Source organism: Lissotriton vulgaris, chromosome 1_1, assembly GCF_964263255.1.
Source record: "Lissotriton vulgaris chromosome 1_1, aLisVul1.2, whole genome shotgun sequence".
Classification (NCBI taxonomy): Eukaryota; Metazoa; Chordata; class Amphibia; order Caudata; family Salamandridae; genus Lissotriton; species Lissotriton vulgaris.
In genome coordinates this window covers 292,471,074-292,495,579 of record NC_141685.1, presented here as the reverse complement: position 1 = coordinate 292,495,579, position 24,506 = coordinate 292,471,074, and the positions used below count along the sequence as shown (strand labels likewise).

Genomic DNA, 24,506 nt, shown 5'->3' with positions numbered 1-24,506 from the left:
GTGGAATGTTTGGATGGTAAGCTAGAGAGAGCAGTGGCGAATATAGCAGTGGGAGATCGTACAAGCTTGTTAGCCATTGTCATTCTGCGATCGTGGCGTTCACTGTAGTCTGTGTGCGCTCTCGAGCATTCAGAGGCATATAGACTGCCTCCTCTATCGGAACCGGGTTTAACAGCCAGTGTTCAGCCGCAAGTTGTGGCGTGTATTTGGGCTATCGAATCCAGAAATATAAATAGTGTGCCTGAGCGCTAAGATAATAAAGTTCAAAATCAGGAATGCAGAACCCACCCGCCGCATAAGATCTAGTGAGTATGGACCATTCCAATCTGGCTCGTTTGCCGCCACATACCAGCCTGCTCAGCTCTGATCGGAGGGATGTAAAGAAAGGTCTGCCTGGGGAATAGGGAATATTTAAGAACAAATAGAGTAATTGGGGTAGAATTACCATCTTAATCAAGGATGCTCTTCCCGCCATAGAAAGCGGGAGAGTTATCCAGCGGTCAATCTTATCCGTGAGGCAGGATAGTGCCACCCCATAATTCAGCGTTAATGTATGGTCTCTCAAAAGGAGGGGTGGGGAATCACTATTGAGCTGCAGGAAGGGTTTCTATGTGTAATTTCCACCAAGGGGCATGCAATAATTAGCTTCCTCCAATGGCGGGACTTCTAGGCCAACCATGTGACCTGGGCCTGGACTAGCTCTCCAATTTCCCCAGCTTTTGGCTTCTCTCCCTCTGTGGTAGTCATCTTAGGTCATTTGCTCCATCTTCGCATGGCGGTGGAGTTGCATAATTTAGTGCCCCCCGCTTTCACATGCAACAAATATTCTCAAAGTGTGTTTATCTGGATCACATGTGTGCATTTTATTAATCATTTATAGTAAATGACTGTATATTCCTTTTAATGAGAGCCACTCCCATGTTTAGCTGAATTATTAAAAATGTAATCACAGTGAAAGGAATGTATGCTTTCTTTAAAATTTCATATGACATAATCACTTCTGCTAACTGTATTCATTTAGAACCTGTTTACATCTAGTGTTGGCCTGATCTGTAACCAGGCCTCAATGGACACTTGAAGTTTTATTCAATGTTTTGCAAGAGTTTTGTTAAAATTGTATTGGCATATGTCTTATCTATGTCCTCGTTAGTTTAGAATAGGTTAATTGTTCATCGTACTGCACTACCAGGCAGTGGCGACTCCTCCACAATGATGGAGGAGCATCACCCACAGGCTCGGAGCCAGCAGCTGAAAAATAAAATGTGATTTTGCTGTCGTTTTATTTTTCAGATGCTGGCTCTGAGCCAGCAGGTGCAGCTAGGGGTGGAGCCGGGCCATGGGCGAGGGAGGAGGAGTGGTAGGTGCACATTTAAGTACGCATGTTAGTCTTACGTCGGCCCAACTTACATGTGCACCTACGCTTCTCCAACCCAGCTGTATTGCACAGCCGGTTTGGAGAAACAGCACAGACTCACTAAGCGAGCGTTAATCCAGCCCGCTCCAGCCAATCCCCATGCTGCTCTTATGCTTGAGAGCGGGGATTGGATGGGGAGTCCTAGATGCTGTCCAAGGGACAGCTGGGACCAGGAACTGGATCTAGACGAGCGCGAAGCGGCCGTCAGCACCAGGTACACTTTTAAAATTGTTTATTTTTAATATTAAACTTCCATGCCTGTGTTCTCCTGCACACTCCCCCCGCGGCCTCCACCTGCCTCACCACTCTTTATCTTTGTTTGCTGCCATTGCTGCTACCAGGCCTCTCATTCTTTACCTAACTTGAATGTAGAGCTGACACGGTGGGAAACATCCTTCTGTACCAGAAGTACTGGACAGATGTTACATCTTACGCCATACAGATGATTGCTTCTTTGATGAAAGTTGGGAGACTAGGGAATCTGGTTGGTTCAGTGGAAGATGATAAGGAGAAGCCTTCTGGAAACTTCTTTCATGCTTTAATTGTGTGCTTTTTAGACTAATACATCAGACCCTATCCTGACTTTGCTGGGAGAAGACCTCTTCTCGACTCTACCGACTTCCCCTGACCACAGTGTTAAGCTTCATGCTTGAATACTCAGACTCTTTCTTTTGAAACTTACATTTGATGCTGACACCTTCCTCAGACTCTCGCCGTTACTACTTATGATGCTTTACTTAGAACAGCGAAGTTCCTTTATGGAACCTGCTTGGGTCATATTTTACGTGCTGTATATTATCCTGCTGTGCGATTAATATATAAATTTAGACTGCATGAACATTTAAATATGTACATCCTTACCATATTCTTCTATCAGTTTTGCTGTTTGATTTGACATGTGACCTGAGCTAAATTTGTTAGTTAAGGTTTGGACATTATCCTATCTTTCATTCTTGCTCTCTTTTCTTTCCTCACTTTTCTCTTCTTTGTGGAGCCATATTGCTTTCACTGTACTTGCAATATACTTCAGATGTTAGCTGCTTTTTTATACTTCACCTCGACAATCAATGGTCAATATGACTAGTATGGGGATTCTGTTTGATGATTTCACCAAGAGATTTGGATTTAAGAAACCTGCTCTATCAGCTTACATGAGATTCAGGCAAAAGGCATAGGAGCTAAGGGCATCTTCGTTTGACACCTTACATGTCTGGGCCTCTTATGGCTAGTTTCTTGGCTTTTTCATTTCCTCACACCCTTTGTACCCTATAAATGCCTTTTGACCTTCAATGTACCTAATTAGCTTATTATTTTCCCTCTGAAGCATTACCCTACAAGCAACACTCAGTTCCAGGAGAACCAGATACCCACTTTGTGATTGCCGCAAGTTTCTCATAAATTAGCTATAAACATATGTCAGCCATATATGTGGAAAAGTTGGCAATTAACATTGAAGGACAACCTAGTAATCCTCAATCGCTTTAGAGCTTCTCTTCTTCCCGGTAGAGCAAATCTTCCATTGACTTTGATACAAGTAGTTTGTTATGGCAAAATTTCATAGTTTCTGTGCCTGGCTGGTGGCTGGAAACCTCTACAGCTTGTATGGAAATTGCGAATAGGATCAGAAAATGGTCTGAACATCCCTGGACTCCTAGTGATACATTTTTAAATCTCTAACTTTCATAAGATCTAGACCATGCCCTATGAGAAGCGTCATTATTTAGTAGCTTCATGCTGTCAGCACCAATAATTTCTTTAACAGCTTTTGTGCATAGATGGGTTTTGGAATCAGACTAATTTTTAAAGTCCCAAACAAGCAGTAGCCGGAGAATGGTCAAGAGTAGCTTAGTAAGCAGAAGGAAGGGGATGCTGCAAACTGGCAGGGCAGAGCATTAGATGCTCCTCCCGGACCCAGGTAGGCGATCAAGGGGTTTCCGTGACTCTGCTTGACTTGTAACTAAGGCCATAGTGGAGACTTTTCATTGGGTGTGGTTTTGCATGTAATGGTTAAATAGCAACTTTAGCCCTGGTATTGCCAAGGGGCACATCATAGGAGGAGACATCACTATTGTTTTCACGGATATTTACTTGTGTACAACACTTCAGGAGGCACTACCTCACTCTGAAGGCCTATTACATACTATACAAATCAATTCCACATACTCTATTACTGGAGCTCTCACCATCTGCCAGGATCCATAAATGCTTTTCCTAATAAGATCGGACCCTTTTTAGCCCCCATTCTATCTGCCTCCTACTTTCTAATGCCAGGTGAACTCAACCTTTACCACAAATACTTTGATAACCACGATATGATAACATTTTTAGATGTGCTCTCTATCTTAGGGCTAGAACAACACATCATGTACCCAACTCATGATGGGGGACACTCATATGATACTGTTTTCACCAGGTTGTGATTCCCTCCTAGTTAATAAACCATTAGTTCTACGTTGGAAAGACCATGTATACATACATTTCAGACTACCCTACTGACTTCCTAAAATGATTTGCCTTATAATTAGATCAGAGGTGCTGAGTCATACCTGGTCCAAACTTAATTCAGAATATTTCAGTAAGACACTTGCATTATTACATACACCTGGAAAAGATCAGGAAATTAACATAACCATGAAAATATGTATTCCTTGAGTAACGTCTGCCCTCAATAAAACTGCATCATTATAGGATGTTAATCCCTTCAGTGCTGGCCACGTTCAGTGGACGTCGCGTGCACTACCTCTGTAGTGCTGCGCACGTCCGCTGAACGTTCCGGCCCCGTCCGCGCAATAGAATGTTCCGCACCAGCGCGGAACGTTCAGCGCAGCGGAGGGGTTAAATTCAACCTAAAAATCATGGTGCCCCTTGGTTAAATAATGCTCCTAGAGAATTTAAAAACACTTGTAAAGTATTAGAAAGAGACTAAGAAAAACGTACAATCTGGCGTTAATAACCTAACACTGGGCGCACCTAATGACTAAGCCTGGGAAAAGAACAACGCTCCGCAAACTGATTTGTAAACTATGCATTCTATTAAAACCACGGAATTCAGGCAAATACTCTGTTTCTCCATGTAGCGGAGCCCACAAATGCTTAGATAAAGCAACTTTAACTACTTAAACGCATATAACCAATTCACAAAAGTGAACTTTGGAAATGAAAAATATCTGGCAATGAGAGAGGTGATGATTTTGGGGTCCCCCCTAACCTAGGGGGAGTGCCAAGCAGATGCCTTGAACACAAAGAGCATATCATGCTGAACTATTTAGTGGTGGTTCCATATTCTTAGAACCCCCTAAGCAAAGTTATGGGCAAAAATACAATCCCAACCAAAGGCCCTGCATTATGGGACAAGATTAGCAGTGGGTAGTGAATATTATAGTATCCAATATCAAAATAATTCTACAAAGAGCTGCAGTTCAACTAGTCGTTACTAGGTGTCCCTCACGAGTCAAATACAAAAGCATTGAAATTATTACATCAAGCTGCAGGTCAATGCTTTTGCATTTCACTCATGAGGGACACCTAGTAACGACTAGTGAAACTGCAGCTTCATGAAAGGGTTTCAATGCTTTTGCATTTGACTCGTGAGGGACAGCTAGTAACGACTAGTGGAACTGCAGCTTGATGTAATAATTTCAATCCTTTTGCTTTTGATTTATGAGGGATACCTAGTAACGACTAGTTGAACTGCAGCTCTTGTACGTTTTCCTAGTCTCTTTCTAGTACTTTACAAGGCACAGGGTCCCAGTTTGGGTCCCCCAATATCCCTTTCCGACAGCCTGTATATTGCGGTGTTCCTATCATGAACAGGCTGTCGGAAAGGGATATAAAAATCCCGACTGTGGTGTCTGGTTTGGTTGAGCCCTATTCCCTGTGCCTTTGTAAAACGGGTCACTCTCCAAATTGTCGATGATTGCATGGTCTTGATCCACTGAGATAGTTCTCTATCTTTTTCCAAACAAATTAACACAGTAGCATGTCAGTGTTTAACCATTTTGAGATCCCTTAAAAAAATCTCTTGCCTCCTTCCCATCTTGTTCCGGTGCACCGTAGCTCAGGCACTCGTAACCTCGTTTATAGACTAAGGTAACCCCCTTTACTCTGATTCCCCAAAATATATCATAAACAGACTTCAGATCTTACAAAATGGTGCATCCAGACTTATTTTATGGATTCCTAATATGAACTCAGTCAAGCAAGATTTTGATTCGCTTCATTAGCCCAGTGCACAAAAAATAGTGTTCAATGTTTTGTGTATCACTTATAAAGTCAACCATTATAACATCCCAGTATATCTGGCTCATAAGCTGACAAGTTATATTCAAAGACAGTTGGTTCATTGGGGAACACAAAATTGCTTTTGTTATCTCATAAAGTTATGTAGATATTTAAATCACACAAAGCAGAATCCAAAGACCACGGACCAGTGCCGGTTTGGAAGATTTTTCTCCCTGGCGTTTAGCACCCTCCGATTCACTCGTGCAGACAAGTGTGGAACTATTGGTCCCACTACGGTCAATCCGCTGAGAGAAGCACTTCACTTCGGGATTCCACTAGGAGGTTCATTCCTACGGTACCCAGGTATGATACCAGTCCAGTATTCCCTACCATAGTCGGGCAGAAGTAATTACACCGACAGAGCAGCTCTACGTGAACAAGAAATTGAGAAGCTCTCGCCTCATTGGGTATAACCAACATAACCAATCCCAGAACCTCGTCCAATTTAATACGGAAGGTCGTTTGTGGAATCCAATAATCCCGACTGAATAGATTAATACTACTCCTTTCACACCTTAACCAAGTGTGGTTAAATTAAGGCTGTTCCGCCATCCACCCCAGTCCTGATGAAGACCCGCTTTTGACTCCACACGCTTGCTAGTTAAGGGTTGAAACGTCGACGATCATAGTGGATTCTTTGCATACATATCATGTACCATTTTTGATTAAAACTGTGTACATTGTGATAATTGTACAATACGCATAGACCACACGTTTTCCTTTTTATTGTACAGTATTCACCTTGCGCCGTAATCACTGAGCACTTTAAGTCACTTTTTTGCACCATTCACTATTTGTGTACAGCCTTTCTTAAAATCTACTAAACTTGTGTTTATGAATGACTATATTTGATAAAATAGTACATGAATACGTAGATGGTCTTTGGATTCTGCTTTGTGTGATTTAAATATCTACATAACTTTATGAGATAACAAAAGCAATTTTGTGTTCCCCAATGAACCAACTGTCTTTGAATATAACTTAATTGCCCAGGTTCATAGGGATACTGGGTCTACCCCATCTTTGTTGTTTAACTCATAAGCTGACAAAGCAGAGATTTCTGTTCAATAAATCAATACGTTTTCACCATTCCTAAAATCAGGCGGAGCAGATGGGAGGTGGATATTTCTCCAATTTACAATCCAAGGCCTGGATGGGGGCAGGGTCGTTTGTGCCAGGACACCGATAGTCAGCTGTTCCCTTTGCAAAGTGGACATAACAATAATAATAATAATAATAATGAGAGGATTAAAAAGTTATGTATGACACTGCTTATTTAGAATTTTTTCTTTGGTTTCATACTCACTCGTAGTTCGATTTTTGTCTCCTCCCTACTGCAGTTGGCCGCCTTCTCATAGAGTTCACTACCCCAATGACCATGGAGAGGGTTCAGCGAGAGAATCCAGATGTGCGAGATGGTGGCAAGTACACACCCGCAGACTGCAAAACAAAGCAGAAGGTTGCAATAATCCTACCCTTCCGACACCGGGACCACCACTTGAAGTACTGGCTGCACTACTTGCACCCGATCCTCCGCCGGCAGAAGGTTGACTATGGCATCTACATCATAAACCAGGTGAGCCTATATGATGGAAGGAGATATGGAAAGGTTATCGCTAAGTATCCTTCGTCTGTTAGACCTCAGATGTCTTCTGTTACATTCCTGATGCAGACTATCTGGGCCTTTGTTAAAAATAGCGAGCTCTCAGCCCTAGTAGTGCACTTTCCATTAAAAAATATCACACTCGTAATGTAGAATCTAAAAAGAAAAGAAAATAGAGACATTGGAAAATGCTGCGAACTTGATATTGAAATGCACGTGACAAACTAGGGCCCTATAGTGTATAGGAAAACTAGGATTTACTTTAATCACAGCAAATTATCTGGTAAATGGTGATTCAAATTATCAAAAAGTAGAGGAAAGAATAATTAATTTTTTACAGAGTGGGATGCTTAATAATGAGATGATTGTTAATCATTCTGTTTGTCCCTATAGAGTTGCACTGCTCCTGTCCACCATGTTCTGCTCGCTGAGGCGTTTGCTATTCATCATTCAATTTGTTTGAATCACCTTCCACCCAATGGTTCCTACTTGTTCTCTTGCCACTTTTTGTCAAACTTTCTTAATCTCCTCTCTGGGATCCGTCAAGCAGTTTTGAGAAATGCTTTGGTACCTACTCCCAGAGGTAGTTTTGGTCTTGAAGCTCTAAGTGCTAGAGCACACTTGCTCCCTGACTACAGTGCTTTCTTTATAGCTTCTCCTCCTGCAGTTGTTTGTGAATCTTGGGTCTGGGGTGTTGTACCTTTGCTCTGCTTCACCACATTATTCAGGTCTTTCTAAGACATTATTGAATATCTGACTTGCTCTACAGTTTCATTACCTGTGTTTAGGTCTTTGAGTTAAACATCTGGCTTGGGGGGTTGTGAGATGCCATTTCATCCAGTGGGCTGTAGTAAGCGAAAGGACTGGATTTTCCATGATAGGCACTAAGCGACATGGAAAGTGTAGCAAAGGGATATTTAAAGGGTATTTTTTGCAAAAACAATCTAAGTTTAAAACGTACCAAACGTATTAGATTCACTCTGCATGCTCATTCGGCGAAAACATTGGTTTTTCTTCTCTTTAGTGAACAAAGTATATTGATCATGTTCTCTTTGTGGCTAATGTACACAAATGCATTTTTTTACAGCTTGGGCTTACGATGTACAGCTTTCCAGTCTGCTTCTGTAAAGACACAAAACCAGTGCCGTTTTAAGAACATTTTTTTAAAGAATTTGTGATCGTGATTGAATAGTTATTCAGTTTGTTCACGCAAAATGAAATTTGAGAAAACGGCTGCAAGTCCATAGTGCGGCCACTAATTCCTGTGAACCTTTGGTGGGTTGCCCTGCAGCTTCATGATCTTCAAATGGATTAAAGATGGCACTACCTCACACAGGAAGGCGCGCTGCAAAGTGTGTCACATCTGAGCGAGGTACCATTTTAGGAATGTGGCAGCAGTAACACAAGGTTATTTCCAGATTAAAGGTAGATAGATGTCAACAGCTCAGAAGGTAGAAGAAATGAGCCCTGATCACAAACTGAGAAGAATATTTCACTGCAGCGAAGAGCTGATCTCTTAAGACTTGTGCAGTGTAGCTAAATCTGTAATAATATAGCCAGTGTTAATGACTGGGCCAAAGTTATAGAGGGATCCTGGATAATGGCTGACATGGCGCTCTTGCCAGATGTTTCGTGGATGAATGGAGTTGTCCAGTCTTCAGAGATGCCCCCTGAACCCCTGTATCGGGTTTCTGACCTGCTTTTTTTGATGGCGTTCCTGTGAGTTGTTTTTGAATCGCATGCTTGCATTGTGTGCCACCATGTCTGATACAGCATGATTCTTTACTCCATAGATCAGAATCCCTAGCTCATGTGAGATTGGTCTCGTATGCACTTGCGGATATTCCGGAATACCATTCTGTGCTGTCTGGGCCGCCAACATCCATACGGGTGAATGATTATTCAAGTTCTGGTTTTGAACAGGGTCCTACCACAAACATTACTTGTGAACTGGACAGCGTATTAATTTAACTAATTACTAAATTATTAATGCTTTTATCTCGCATGCAAGCTTTCTTCGGCTGGTGACTAATATGATGTGGTATCTTTGTACCATGGCTGCTTATCTCAGTCTTGTTAGGGAAATTGATTTATACATTGATCCATTTGCTCGTTCTTGGACTATTAAGTATAGAACATATTGATTTTTCTCCCGGGTGTCATCATTGGCGATCACATCTGCGTTGTCTCTGTTGTGGGGGTTGTAGCATCCTCCCAGCCAGGTACTCGCCAATAAACAAGCCACACATAGAGAGTAGTTGGTGCTACGTGTAAGTCAGAACTCAACATTCTAAGCCTGCCTTCAACTCATCTCTCCAACGCTTATGTCACAGGGCTACAGTGTACAGTGGAAACCAAAAGAGTTCCAGCATTCTTTTCTTTACAAGACACTGCAGAGGTTATACTCTATATTTGTGTTTTCTGATTACGTGGGTTTTAATGCATAGTAATGCAAATTATGCATCTTTAAACTATTCTATTGGCAGGCCAAAATATATCTCTAGTGATAAAGATTTGGGAGCCTAGAATGGACGGTCAAGGTACAATGAAGGCCTCTTTTTCAGGAAGAATGGTGGGGAGAATGTGGTGGCTCCAGAGCTTAAACAGCTTAGTTACCTGGGAAAGGAAGTTCATTTCTGATAGAGACTTCTAATGACAGAGTCGCACCTTGTGAATTTCCCCAGGTGCCAGGCTCAATTCGGAAACCTTTCAGCAATTCCCTCTTGTGCCAACAGGCAGCATAGTGCGGCTCCATCCACTCTGGAAATGACTTCAGGGCCTCCAAAAATGGGCCTCCAAATATGCGCCACCTCTGCAGGCTGACGTGTGTTCCTTTCTTTCTGCACCTTCAGACATGGACACGAAGGTAGCAGTGCTGTCTTTTGACAGACTTTCTCCCTCAGAAAAACTGTCTTTTTCTACCAAACACTGCACAGTGTGCAGAATGTGGGCTCTAAAACAACGGAGATTAAGCCATGTTGTGACTGCCACCAACAGCATTCAGTGACGGACAGCTACAATGTGTCCCTCTGGTGCTTAGGCACCTCACTTGACACTGTTTCATGTCCTTGCTGCACAAAGGTGAATCTCGAAGCCATCAGCGGCCGCCAAGTCAAGTTAGCCATCGCTGAACTCTGTAGAAGCGGTCCAGGTTAGGGTCCAGGGGCCAGATGTGCTCTTGTTTCCAAGGCCAACTGCAGGAACGTTCTATATGGAAGGAGCTCAAGTAAGTTAAAGATATCCCGTAAAAAAGGATAAGAAGTTGAAGCCTGGGTCTCCATCATCCCACCACTCTCACCCTTCGAACTCGTGCAACAACATGGGTACATCCAGAACACTGTTCTGTGGCATGGACTCCAGCGGTGGTTCCTCTCCTACTCTACCTTGAGCAGAAAAAGACCATTGACTAACTATGCCAGCTTCGAGAGCCTGCGGAGAAAATCGTTGGTACCCCTCAGGATCCTGCTGGAGTGCCTTTGGGCCCCAAGGATCTCGGGTGGCTACCTGACGGGACCACATAAGCAGATTTGTCCACAATGGCACCACTCAACCTTTTCAATTATGTCCTGTTGGGCACCTTATGCCTACTTGCACATGCTGGGTCTTGCCAGCTGTTCTGGAGGGTATCAGACTGTCCTTAAAGTGTCTTATTTCTGATAGCCACGATGCAATGAAGTACACACTAGTTCACGTCTGGACGCTACTGGCAAGAAGAGTGTCTATCAGGCTGAACAAAGGTCAGCCTGACAGACACTCTTCTTGTTCAGGTCAGGCAGCCAGGAGCTGTACAGGCACTAAATGAGAAGGAGCCTGGTTGCTTGAGTTGAGGTTTACCAGGCTGAGGATTTCATAGCCCTGTGGGCGTGACCTCCTCAGTCTGGTCAAAAAAGTGCCTCGAGGCCTTCCTCATCATGATGCGGGGGAGGGTCACTAATTGCCTCGAACCTGGGTGCATCAGTTTTAAGCCCTGAAATTCCCAGGGCTGAGTGTCAATCAGTGACACCTTGTCACAGAGTGAGGTGTCAGCAGCCTCACTGACCCTATTCCACTAAGATGAGTGAGGGACTGCTGCCTTCCCTCACTGGCTGACCTTTGGTATGGTTCCGATCCACAGAGTTTTCCTCTGATGTACAGCATTCCTTAATGGACATAGCTTTGGACGGCTCTACGCGGTTTGGAGCGAAGGCTGACTGTGCTTTTCAAAGATTTGAATAGTTCAAGGCCACCACCCACTCTCTAGGCTAAGATCAGCCTGCTCGATAGTTCCCCCAACCACAGCGCCCCTTTCTAGGCTTTGGTCGGAGTTTCCAGTAGGAGCAACAGCAATTTGTGCCACAGCAGCAACAGGCCTCCCAGTCCTTTTGATGGTGAGGCTAGGGGCAGGCAACCGAGGGCAATGCACTACCCAAACCCACGCCCCCGCAGCCACCGCACAACTACTTAGTCCTTAGCGTCACATGATCGCCCAGTGAGAAACCGGGTCACCTTATCTCACCCCAGGTGGTGGAGCATCGCTTCAGACCAATGGGTGCACCTGATTGTAGAGCAAGGATATGCCCTACCCATCCTATCCTATCCTCTGGACATACGTTTCACACCACAACATCTCCCTGAGGGCCACTTGTCCATACTCCATGGAGAAGTTCGGGCTCTCAGGCCAAGGGAGCAATAGAGAGGGTGTCAGTGTCAGAAATCGCGACTGCTTGCTACTCCCATTACCTCTTGATGCCGAAAAAGGATGGTGGCCTCTACTCTATTCTGACCTTCATCCTCTGAACTTCTTCCTCCAGAAGGACATGCTCAAAATGCTCACCCTGGCCCAAGGTATGTCTTTCCTGAACCCAAGAGAACAAATGGCAGCACTGGATTAACAGGATGCATACTTTCACATCCCCGTCCTGCAGTCCCACAGGTGTTACCGGAGGTTTATGGTAGGACATACGCACTTTAATTTCTCTATGATCCCCTTAGGTTTTACAAGTGCACCTTGGGTGTCCACCAAGGTGATAGTAGTGGTTGCATCTGCAAAGGTTGGGAATACCAATTTTTCTATACCTCAACAATTGGCTACTAAAGGTGCTCTTACCTCAAACATTCATAGGCCACCTCCAAATGATGGCCAACTTCTGACATTGTTGAACTTTTTCATGAACGCACCGAAGTCACACCTGACCTCTTCACAACTGCTCTCTTTCATCTGATCTGGGTACTGTGCTCTTCTCTCTTTTGAGCCATTCTCCGGCTCAACAAGTCCAGGACATTTGGGCTTTGATCCCAAGGTTTCAGCACCTGACTTGGGTCTCAGTGTCTGAAGCTCCTAGGCATCTTGGCCTCCTGCATCCTGCCCATGGACCACACTATGTGGCAGATGCAGGCTCTGCATTTGCTTCTGAAGTTGCACTGCGCTCACCACCAAGGCAATCGATCAGATTTCATCTAGGTTTTGGAGGAGACTGCGAAAAACTTACAGTGGTGGCTGCTCGAGCACAATGTGACAGTTTCTAAACCCCTCTCCCTACCCCATCCAAAGGTACGGACTGTGCATCACTGCTGGGATGGTAGGCCATCTGTGAGAGGTAGCGAACAGAGTACCCTGGTGAACAGTGGAAACTCGCTTCCATTTAAACTTGTTGGAGTTGTGAGCAATTTGTTTGGCACTGAAGGCGTTCCTCCCAACCATCAAAAGGGAACGGGTGCAGATCGTCATGGAAAACATGACCACTACGCTATTTTACTATTGAAGTTAACAACATTTATGTATGATATTCATACTCTGTGTTCAATTCTGTCATGCACAGTTTTGAATGGAATTACGGTTTGTACAAAGTGCATGCACTGTGCGGCACTGGGGAGGCCATGTTTGTGACTTTATATTAGCAGATTCATTTTATTTTGTTTTTATAAATGTATGTATAGTGATGATTGTGCAATTGTTTAAACTATCATAACAACTTGGAGCTATTAATCATGCCTCTGATGCAGTGGTACCATGGCCTTGGCCCTCGTGGACCCACTGTTCCCCCTTTAAAAGTGTTTTTACTGTCAAAACAGAAGGTGTTGGACATTTTCTTTGCTTGCAACAGGCCCCATGGTACACTTGTTACGCCACTGGTGGTGGAGCCTTCAATTGGAGTCACATTATATCATTGGGGCAATTATGTTTGAAAGACTGGTGCCATTGATGCTATACTACATTATCAACCAAAATGACCACCCTCGTGGGTTTCTCCCACAGGAGAACATGGAATAAGTGAACACGTGAAGGAAATGATAATAGGAGGTTGCAACGTACATGTTTATAAGGAATGGAGAAGAAAGCTACCTGATTTCGATCTCTATCATAAAATGTAGCCACTAGAAAGCAGTTTAAATTAAAGTGTCCTTACTTTGAAACATATAATCAGTTCTTATTTGGAACTCAACTCCAAATCCATGCTCCTTAAATTCAGTTAATGAACCGCTGGGAGAGATCCTAGTTTAGGGCTTTGAAGATGCTCAATTGCTAAAGAGCGTAGAGGGAGAAAACAGAAAAGGAAGCATTTACCTCTTCAAATTGCCCTATTTGCCACAAAATCCATCACCTGCCGTATAATTTGAGGATTTTAACAAAACAAAATAGTTTTTAGCTCAAACGGTTCAAAAGTTTCTAAAAACGCAGCGCCACATGTTGCCGTACAGTTGAAGGCTCTTTTCAAAGGAGGACTGGTCAACTTTCTGTAGCTTAATGCTATGTTTGGATGTTAAACTGGAACTAAAGACATGCAACTAATGCCCAGAAAGTGTTAATAAGTTTAAAAATGACAAAACAGTGAAGTAGTACTATGACAAAATGTGCTGCAAAATGCCTCATAATTTGACTTTTCTTGGCACATATTTTACTCAACAGTGCCACATAATTTGGCTCTCCCCTGCTGCATAATTTTCTTGGCCCTGGGTGTAAACCATCGCCATTTTCAAGTGAACATATATAAAATTCCCAGGATATGGGCAGTATAGAAGAAGCAAGTGGTGCCCCATCAAAGGGGGGGGGGGGTTGGAGGAGCAAAGAAGAACTAGGAAATACTATTGTATATTTAATAGGAAGGAAGATTAGTGAGCTGAAATGAAGAGAAAAAAAGGTCTGTTTCTATGTATGGAGATTAAGTCAATGCAGACATGATCTAATTTGAATTTCGCAGGTTGGATTAAATTCACAAATTATAGAAATGTAAAAAAAAGCACTGTTGATGCAACCTTGCCAGTGTTAATACCACAGATAATAGGTGTCAGGAAATAGGTCAGAGGACTAAGTATGGATTCCGAATTCTTAATGAGGAAATGCAGAATGCCACCTAAATGTCAGTGGCTTAATGGGGGATTTAAAATGCAAAATAGTTTGTGACCACATTTTGATTGAGCAAATAGAACTCTGTTGAAAACTAGGACAGGTTTGAGACTTTCCTGTGGCAAAATGAACCAGCTCCTGTACCCTGAGATGTATCGCAAGAGAAGGGAAGTGGGCATGTCTCTGGGAAACAGATGGTATATGACTGGCTGCCAGGGAAGGGACCTTATGAAGTCTAGGGAGACATTACCATTAGAGTTGCAAATGTACTGTTGAATACTGTGACCTGGAGGGAATCACAGAAGAGACAGCAGGGAGCTTGAACTCATGACTGTTAAGAAGCCCCCTGTGTTCGAAATTCAGAACAGCAAATAGAAAGCCGGGGATTGACTCAAACACATCTAACTTGAAACAGTAGCGAAAAGATGTGATATTAAAAAGATCATTTAGAGAGTATCTCATTAAAAAGCGTCCACAGTGAAAATGCTTTTTGTATGTTTCAATTAATTACCTAAAGAAACATGTCATCCAAGCACACAAATATAGTTCGGAATTATTTTCAACGTTGAAGATCTTTTGTTTATTAGATAAAATCTAGAAAAGCTCAAAGACCCTCATTTACTAAACCTCGAGTCAAAAAGTAGGCCTTAATGTTGAGACTTGTTCGTGCCCAGTGTTTACTTTGATTGTGACAAATGTACTGATCCATTGCAACATAAAATGCGCTTTCTGTAGGATTCACGAAAATTCAGGCTAATGCTTGCTAAACAGACAGGGCTCCCTCTGCCTATTCAGTTCTGCCAAAAGGTGCCCAAAGGCCACAACCTTGGAGGGACACAAGGCTTCAGCACTGCATTTGAAATTGCAGAACGCCAAATTTGTACCTGTTGACCATTAATGGGACATGGCTAGCCTCCCCAAAAATGTACATGATGCAAATGACATTGAGGGGAGCATGCAGTGGTCCCATGAGCTCCTGAGTACTATCCCAATGCCCTAATTCACAGAGTAGAAGCAGCCACTCACAGGCAGCTTTCACCCTGAAATGGATGCCACACCCGTTCGGCTGTCAGTAGCCAGGAAATGGCTCTCGATGGTAACTGCAAACCAAGGATATATCTCATTGCAAGTGTGAACTGTGAAGTTCCATTTCACACCCCTCTTTCCTGACAGTTTGTAAGGAGTCGAGTTGTGTGCATTGCAAGTCACCAAGACATTTATTACTCATAATGTAACTTTAGTACATTGCAGCATTGTAAAGCATTGCAAAGTTGCAACGTTGTGATTTGCAGGATTTGAGACTGCAAAATCCCTTAGCCCTGGGACAATTGTTCTCCACCTGTTGCAGTTCACCATCTGGCACTACTCAGACAGAAGGCATAGCAGGGCCTCCAGGCTTACAGATGCGCACACTGCAGTGTCTGACGTCTCTCTTCTTATTGGGTCCCATATCTACCAAACAACATGGGCCTCCAGGCGCTTGAGGCTCTCGCTGCATGAAAGAGCAGGGCTATGGAAGCCGGTCGCTTCCATCATTTGTCTGCTTCTAGCTGCTGATAATAGGTGCTAATCATTACCCCACTCAATAGAAATCATGGGGCAGATTTATGATGCCCTTGCGCCGCAATTGCGTCACTTTATTTGACGCAACTGCGGCGCAAACAATGCGCCCTATTTACAACGTGACGCATCTAGGAGATGTGTCACGTTTTAAAGCCCTGCGACATAAGGAGGCGTTCTTGCGCAGGGCGGGGGAGGGGGGGGGGCCTTCCTGCGCAGGAACGCCTCCTGAAAGTGGCTGAGTGAAATTTATGAGATTTCACTCAGTCACTTTCAGGCCAATGCTGCGTCAAAACCCTGCGCCTGCTTGAAGCAGGCGTAGGTCTTGATGCAGCATTGTGTAAATGGGGCACCCCGAGCCTTGCTGGAGCTGTGTCGCGCTTGTGACGCAACTCCAGCAATGCGCCACATTTCCGGCACAGATGCGTCACGCATCAGTGCCGTTCTTGCACCATGGTGCGCCGCATCATAAATGCGGCGCACCATGGGTGGCGGAGCTGTGGCGCACGTTAACTGGCGCATCCCTGGGGATGCGCCAGTTAACATAAATCTGCCCCCCTGTATAGGCCTCACAAGGATGAAAAGTTGAGCAGACCTTTTGGTAATCGAACCCGTGACCTTCACGTTACTCCCACACATATCTACAATGGAGGCAGTGTAGAGATGGCAGCTATTGGTTGTTTTGTTGTTTTCTGTATGCTTATGGAATTGTGTTCATGTATCCAAAGCACCAAGAAACTATGGTGAATATTGCCTTCTACAATCATAAACAACATAATAGTATTTCAATCAGCTATCTTAATGTCACACTTAGCTAATTACTCTCTTTTGTAATATTTATATATGCAAAATTGCCATCATTTTGAAATGTTTGCGTCTGGGAATGTGAAGCAAATTAAACGTTTTCTTACTTCAGCAAGGGGCAAATATTTTCCTTGTAGAACTCCTTTCCCTAATCCCACGCGGAATGTGGGGTAATTGACCCCCATTGCCACCAGGAACCACACTTATCCTTGCCCCGTGCAGGAGTTTTGCTGCTCGGACATTCCTGGAAAGCTCACAAACTTGCTCCTAACTTTAAATTGAAACAAAGCACGCACATTTTCCTGTAAATTGATTCTTAATTGTTTTTCTGCTCTGCTTTTCCAAGCACATTACAGTAAGTGCTCAGAAGTACATACACTAATCCCGATTTCTGCCAGCTTGATTTCTTTAGTCGAATTTCAACAATGTGATTGCTCTCAGCTCTGACATCCATCATTTATAATTTCATCAAATATTCAGATGCTTCCAATTATACTTACACAGTCATTAACTGATGCAGAGGGTGTGATGTGCACTGTTAACTTGAGCAAAGGTTCATGGTTACTTTGTGTACGTTTTTAGGTCTCGCCTGTCGATGCGCATGCGCATCGAGCAAGCGAGACTATGGGGGCTTATCCACTCTTTATCCAACTTGCAAGGAATCGTGGCGATTCCTTGCAGTGCCCGTGACTTTTAAGCTCAATGCGCATGCGCATTGAGCTTAAAAGCGCGTGCACATCAGTTCCCTCAGCCGCACTCCAGGCCCCTGCTGCTTTCACACCCCCTCCCCGCTCCGCCCCCTCCCCTGCCCGCCGTCTGTTCGCCGTCTGTTCCCTCAGCCGTCTGTACCCTGCTGCTTAACACCCTCTCCCCCGCTCCGCCCCCTCCCCGCCATGTCGCATTTCTCCTCCCCCCTCCCCACAGCAATGCCCTCCTAACAACACACAGTGCTCCCTGATGCAATGTACTTATCTTTACTGAACACTGAGCAATTAATCCTTTCTAATGCCAAGTGGGCCACGCCCCTTGAATTCCGTCTCTTTCCCCCACAACCTGTGAGCCGTGTTTGTGAATCCACAACCTTCCCTTTGAAGGCACGCCCTCTATAACATCTCCACACGTGTGTTGCTGGTTGCTGTAACGCAATAACACTCAGTCATCCTCGTGTCGTATGTTCTTTGGCTGGCACAACGAGAGCATCGGAAGCAAACAGAAACCGTTGGCAGCGTACCTTCCCCTTCTTCAGAAATAAGTGTTTTGCTTAAAAGTACTTCACAGCGCTACAATGCAGGTTTTCAGCACCACCGACAGCATTTCTTACTCCATGTCTCGTGCTTGGAATGTGGGGCACGTGCTTCTGGCGTCTACGGGCCTCTCACCGAGTTCACATGATATCATTTTAAATCGCACCGTTTAGTTTGGTTTGGGTATCATGATTCACGAAGAAGATTGTTTACACGGAATTTAGCAAGCCTGGTGTTCCTTTTATGGAGAACATCGGATTAAGCAAAATACAATGAACTTGTTTGTTCTGTTCGTTTGTCATGATGCTTTGATTACTTAACACCATTATCAAGTTTAGAGACTAATTAACTAGCAAAAAAGAAATCAGACCAAGGAAACTAGTTTATTGTAATCTCCAATTCAAATTGTGTATTCTAGGAAATAGTTTAGAGATATGGCATTATTATCTTGAACGATTTGGATTTTTTGAAACCATATATTTGTTTCAGCCTCACTCACCCTCAACCCCTCACCCTCACTCACCCTCAACCCCTCACCCTCACTCACCCTCACTCACCCTCAACCCCTCACCCTCAACCCCTCACCCTCACTCACCCTCACCCTCACCCACCCTCAACCCCTCACCCTCACTCACCCTCAACCCCTCACCCTCACTCACCCTCAACCCCTCACCCTCACTCACCCTCACCCTCACTCACCCTCACCCTCACCACCCTCACCCTCACTCACCCTCACTCACCCTCAACCCCTCACCCTCACTCACCCTCACTCACCCTCACTCACCCTCACTCTCACTCACCCTCAACCCCTCACCCTCACTCACCCTCAACCCCTCACCCTCAACCCCTCACTCTCACTCATCCTCACTCACCCTCAACCCCTCACCCTCACCCTCCCTCACCCTCACTCACCCTCACCCACCCTCAACCCCTCACCCTCACTCACCCTCAACCCCTCACCCTCACTCACCCTCACCCTCACTCACCCTCAACCCCTCACCCTCACTCACCCTCAACCCCTCACCCTCACTCACTCACACTCACCCTCACTCACCCTCACCCTCACTCACCCTCACTCACTCACCCTCACCCACCCTCAACACCTCATCCTCACTCACCCTCACCCTCACTCACCCTCAACCCCTCACCCTCACTCACCCTCACCCTCACTCACCCTCACCCTCACTCACCCTCAACCCCTCACCCTCAATCCCTCACCCTCACTCACCCTCACCCTCACCCTCACTCACCCTCAACCCCTCACCCTCACTCACCCTCAACCCCTCACCCTCACCCGCCCTCACCCTCACTCACCCTCAACCCCTCACCCTCACTCACCCTCACTCACCCTCACTCACCCTCACTCACCCTTACTCACCCTCACTCACCCTCACCCACCCTCACTCACCCTCAACCCCTCACCCACCCTCACTCACCCTCAACCCCTCACCCTCACTCACCCTCAACCCCTCACTCACCCTCACCCTCACTCACCCTCACTCAGCGCAACCACAGCATCTTCACTAAATATATTTAATAAACTTTAAGCTATTGGCAATATAAAATAAAATCCATTTTATTTACGTATTAATTATTAATTGTTTTTTAAAGCCATTGATTTTTTTTATATCAATACATATAAGTCACATATAAGTCCCGTTAATACAAAACATGTTGCTTTACAAATGCTAGAGGTGTCACATTTACAAAAATTATAACTATTGGCTTTGTAAAGAAGAAAGCTATTAATTTAGCTATTTAGAAAAAACAACACATAAATAAAAAACAAAAAAATAAATAACACCTATAGCTCAAACTTTACTACTGCGAGACCTATTGCATTTCCAATGCTTGTTGATGCAGTTGTTAGTCTGTCCTCATTCTCAGGTCTCGACAACAGACAGTTTTTAGCTTTCTATTCTGGAAGACCTATTGTCAGACCACCTCTGGATATTAGGATATTTTGTGGCTCAGAAAAGAAATTTTTGCAGCACACTTTTGCAGCATCTTATTTTAGTGACATTCAGTAGTTATTCAGTCTTTTTTCTTGTGAATGCGGGTGGACTGTGCAGATGCCACAGCTGTTGTTCATGGAATTAAATTGTTGATCTGTGTATATGTGTCGGTGGCTGGTTCAATTTTTTTAAATTATGACGTACTTCAGAGCTGCTATATAACCTTATACACAACAAGGAGCCAACTTCCAAATACCCCCGCTGGGACTGAGGTATAAGAAATGACCTTTGACCTTGATGAGTTTGCTAGAAGTGACGTAACCAGAAGTGATGTCACGGGCAGGTATTCACCCCGCCCAGTCTCACTTAGATAATAACTTAGGGCCTGATTTCGCGTGTGGCGGTCTTGGACCGTCACGGTGGCGCAGCAGTGGTGGTCCTTTGTCAGTCTCATTACGAGTCTGCTTTTAGGACCGACCATCGCTGCATCGGGTGCGCCAGGGAACCACTGTGGCTGGTGTCGCAGCGAAGATGGCTATATAATATGCCAAGCATTGTAGTGCCCTTTTTCAGGACACCGCCAGTGGGAACACTCAATCAATCAATCATATCATTTGTAAAGCGCACTACTTACCAGAGAGGGTATCAAGGCGCGGGGGTAGGGAATGTTGCTTGCTTCTGCTCGAAAAGAGGTGTCTTCTGAAGGTCAGAAGTAAAAGAACGGTCCGCATGCATTAGTTCAACTCGTAATCAGGCGTGTGGTCTTTGCGCAGCTTTGGCGCTGGCGGAGAGCTGGCGCAGGAGCACCAAAGTCGCAATCAGACCCTTAATTATTACCTGGATAGGGTAAACTACATTACACATAACCTATTTATAGTATTTAAAGTTATGAGCCCCTAATGTTACCAAGTGGCTCCAAGTCATGTGAACGTATCTTGGATATCTTTAGCTTAAAGCATGCAGCATTCTGGGACATGTAGTTTGGATGTAACCATTTTACGAAATGGCTAAAAAATCACAGCATGCAAAGTACTGTTTGGTTAAGAGCTACAATTGGCTAGATGTGTCCCGCCTGACATGAGCCCTCTTGGCGACTAGGAACATTTTCTACATTAGACACCTTCCTGCTTTAACTTTATGAATTTGTCACGTGTTCTAAACACTACAATTGAAAGAATGTCTCTGTCAGATGTCAAATAGGATGTGATATACGGGGAACGAAAAGCTTGCTTATGCTTTTTTGTTTTTTATTATTATCAAAACCAGTTCTTTATTTAGAATAAAAATTATTTTGAACGGTTTATGCCAACCTTCAGGTGACTCGGCTGAAAGCGCTGAGGGTGTTTTTCTGTGCTGTGAAGCCGAGGGAGGGACAGAGAACTAAAGAAGAAACCAGCATTCCTGTCACGGCGCCTACTACCTGAAAGAAATGTAAATGTGTGCAATTCGTTAATTAGCAACTCTAAAGGCAGATTGGGAGCCAGTATTGGCCATAATTGATGGAGTCACTTGAAGCTTCATGGTGAAAACGATTTAGGGCCACATGTATGACCAATTCATTTTGTGAGCCTCTAATTGCAATATTTTTGCAACTTGCTATTAGAGACACGGAAAATGAAATGTAATTATGTGTCGCAGACACGTTAGCGATTCCTAATGGGGTCGCAATTGACCTGCCTCATCAATATCATGAGGCAGGTCGCAATTTGCGACCCATTGGGAATGGGCAATAACACAGGAATGGTGGCCTCCTGGGGACAGAAGACCACCATGTCTGTGTTTGCTTTTAAATAAGCAACTTTTTTTTTTTATTGCAGCCAGTTTTCCTTACAGAAAAACAGGAGGCGTTTCAAAAAGAAAAATGAAACGTTTCTGTTATATTTTTAAAGAGCAAGCAGTGGTCCAAAGGACCACTGCCTGCTCTTAAAAAAAGTTTTCGCTACCATTCACAAAAATTGGAAGGGGTTCCCTGGAGACCCTTACATGTTTGCGACTTGCTTACCACCTACTTGAAGTAGTTGATAAACTGTTATTGTTTTGTGACCGCATATTGTTGTTTTGTGATCGCATATTGGTTTGTACATCCCCCTGCAACTGCTATTAGGATGGATGCCCTTAGCATGTCCTGTTCTAATAGCGACTAACAAACCCTATTTTGCGAGCCGGTTACCGACTCGCAAAATAGGGTTGCTACACGGCAAAAGCCATTTTAGCTGTTGCAAACGGGCCGAATCTCGTACGTGTGCCCCTATTACTTTAGAGAGGTAATTTAAGGGTGCTACCATTGGGATTAATGTGTCCTTTTAAAGAACACATTATAAAACATTTCCACATGTCTTTATTGCATAGTACGGGTTTTATCTTAAGCACTAGGTGTCTGATTTAGAGTTTGGTGGATGGGTACTCTTTCACAAACGTGACTGATATTCTGTCCACATTGATATATAGTAGTGATACACATTTTTTGACTCATATGAAGCATAAATACGAATTCAGCATTAAAATTACTGTTAAGCACAGAAGAAAAATGCTAAAGTTTCAAAACATCTGCTGTTTGATGGCTTAATATAGTCTCACAGGAATTAATTAGAAATGTTTTATTCACAAAACTGTGAAGAAAATGAGTGAGAATATCCAGGTGTTTACTACGGACCACCCTGCTAGCCCTGTGGCCTAGTATTCGGATCCTGTTGGTATTCCTTTTAAAAATAATTGAATCCAAACCACGGGGTGTTATCCTGTTCCTGAATGATAGGGGGGATTATATCAAGGAAGTCTTAGGAGTTTTATGAGAGCATAGTTTGGGCGTGGGGAGGCCCTAAATATTTACACCCCAAAAATCATCTTAATACCATGGCCACAAATGGATGGGTCTGGCCGACATTAAACCTCATTTTCATGAGATAATGTGTCCCAAGATAGAGCACAACCCAGCATCTCAAAAATGCAATACATTTAAGCAAGGCCAGTCTCAATAAATGAGTTATAGGGCAGAGATAGGAATTTAAAAAGATGTATTACACAAATTCATATGGTATAATCCAGAAATTATAAGGTGCAGAAGCATAACGATTCATTGCCATAGAGGCTTTCAGTAATAGCGCAATACAAAATATGAGCAGAATGTAGGAATAACTTAAGTTTAAATCGGCAACAAAATCAATAGGAAAATGGGCATCATCCGTAGTAGCATCAGAAAGTCTTCTGTCTCACCCCCAAAATCTGAGGTTTATATACCCTTTTCTTGCATAGGAAAGCATTTGTTTCAGCAAAATCATCATGGTGCGAGCAAAACAGTTCACACGTTCAGCAAATCAGAGCACAGTCCTAATAAACATCATGTTGCTCCACAATCTAAGCACTGTAGGACTGCATTAATATTGGTTCTGCCTTTTCTAGGCTGATGTCATCTGGAGATGGCTACAAACTAGTTACAAAAGCAACAGCAAACTTATGAATGGATGCAGTACAGTGAGCTAGCGAAAGGGCAATGGGAAACTGCAACATTACTGTGTCCATGTCCGACCGCTTTCTTCGAGAACAGCAAGAGCAACATAATGGAAATAACAAACATGATTCTGCTTGACTGCTGCAGAAAAAATGAACAGTAAATAAGCAAGAGGAGGCATCCATTTTGAACAAGGTGGTGTTGAGGCTTAACTGAGGTTACCAAAGGCTAGGAAAGGGCACTTTTACACATCATAGAAAAATTGTTTCAAGGGCAATAACATCAAATAAGTATGCACAAGTAGATTCAATTTCAGAAATCACTCTATACGCATTATTAATCATGCGCAAATAATATATATTGCATGAAAACTCTAACAGTAGCCTCTTTGCATGTTAGGTTGCTTTCTATTGCGCTGCCAGCTGTGCCTTCTTTGTGCAGAGCCTGCACCGATAAGCATGAAGTGCAGCGTGTGTTTTGTGTATGTAAGGTGTGAGATACCACTTAGGGTGTTGATGAGGCTCCTATGTTTGGCTGTGTCAGTTGATGTGAGTGGTTAAGGTGTTTGCTAGTGTGTGTTGCTCTGATTGTTTATGAAGGTGTTTGGACTTCTGCTTAACAAAAGATATCCTGCAGTCGACAATCAACAAGACAAAGAAGAGACCGTGTGAACCCATATACAGGTATGGACGATTATTTGTTGAAATTCGTCCTTGCACTGTTTTTAGGTTTCGCCTCGCCGAAGGCTGCGCTCTGCGCAGCTTTTGGGCGCAGGGGAAATCTTATGTCAGAACAGAGTGGGCTTGGGATTACGCCCTCTGTTCCATTGGCTAGCTCCATAAATGGAGGCTAGCCATTGGAACAGAGATCTGT

At 43.9% G+C, this 24,506-nt stretch overlaps 1 protein-coding gene across 1 annotated transcript in view; it reads left to right on the top strand.

Moving 5' to 3' along the window:
• B4GALT2 (beta-1,4-galactosyltransferase 2) overlaps positions 1-24,506 on the top strand; it is an 875,541-nt gene that overhangs the window by 545,518 nt on the left and 305,517 nt on the right. The window contains exon 3 of the mRNA XM_086936139.1: positions 7,036-7,271. Coding sequence (XP_086792265.1) covers positions 7,036-7,271 — 236 coding nt within the window. The remainder of the gene's footprint in view (positions 1-7,035; positions 7,272-24,506) is intronic.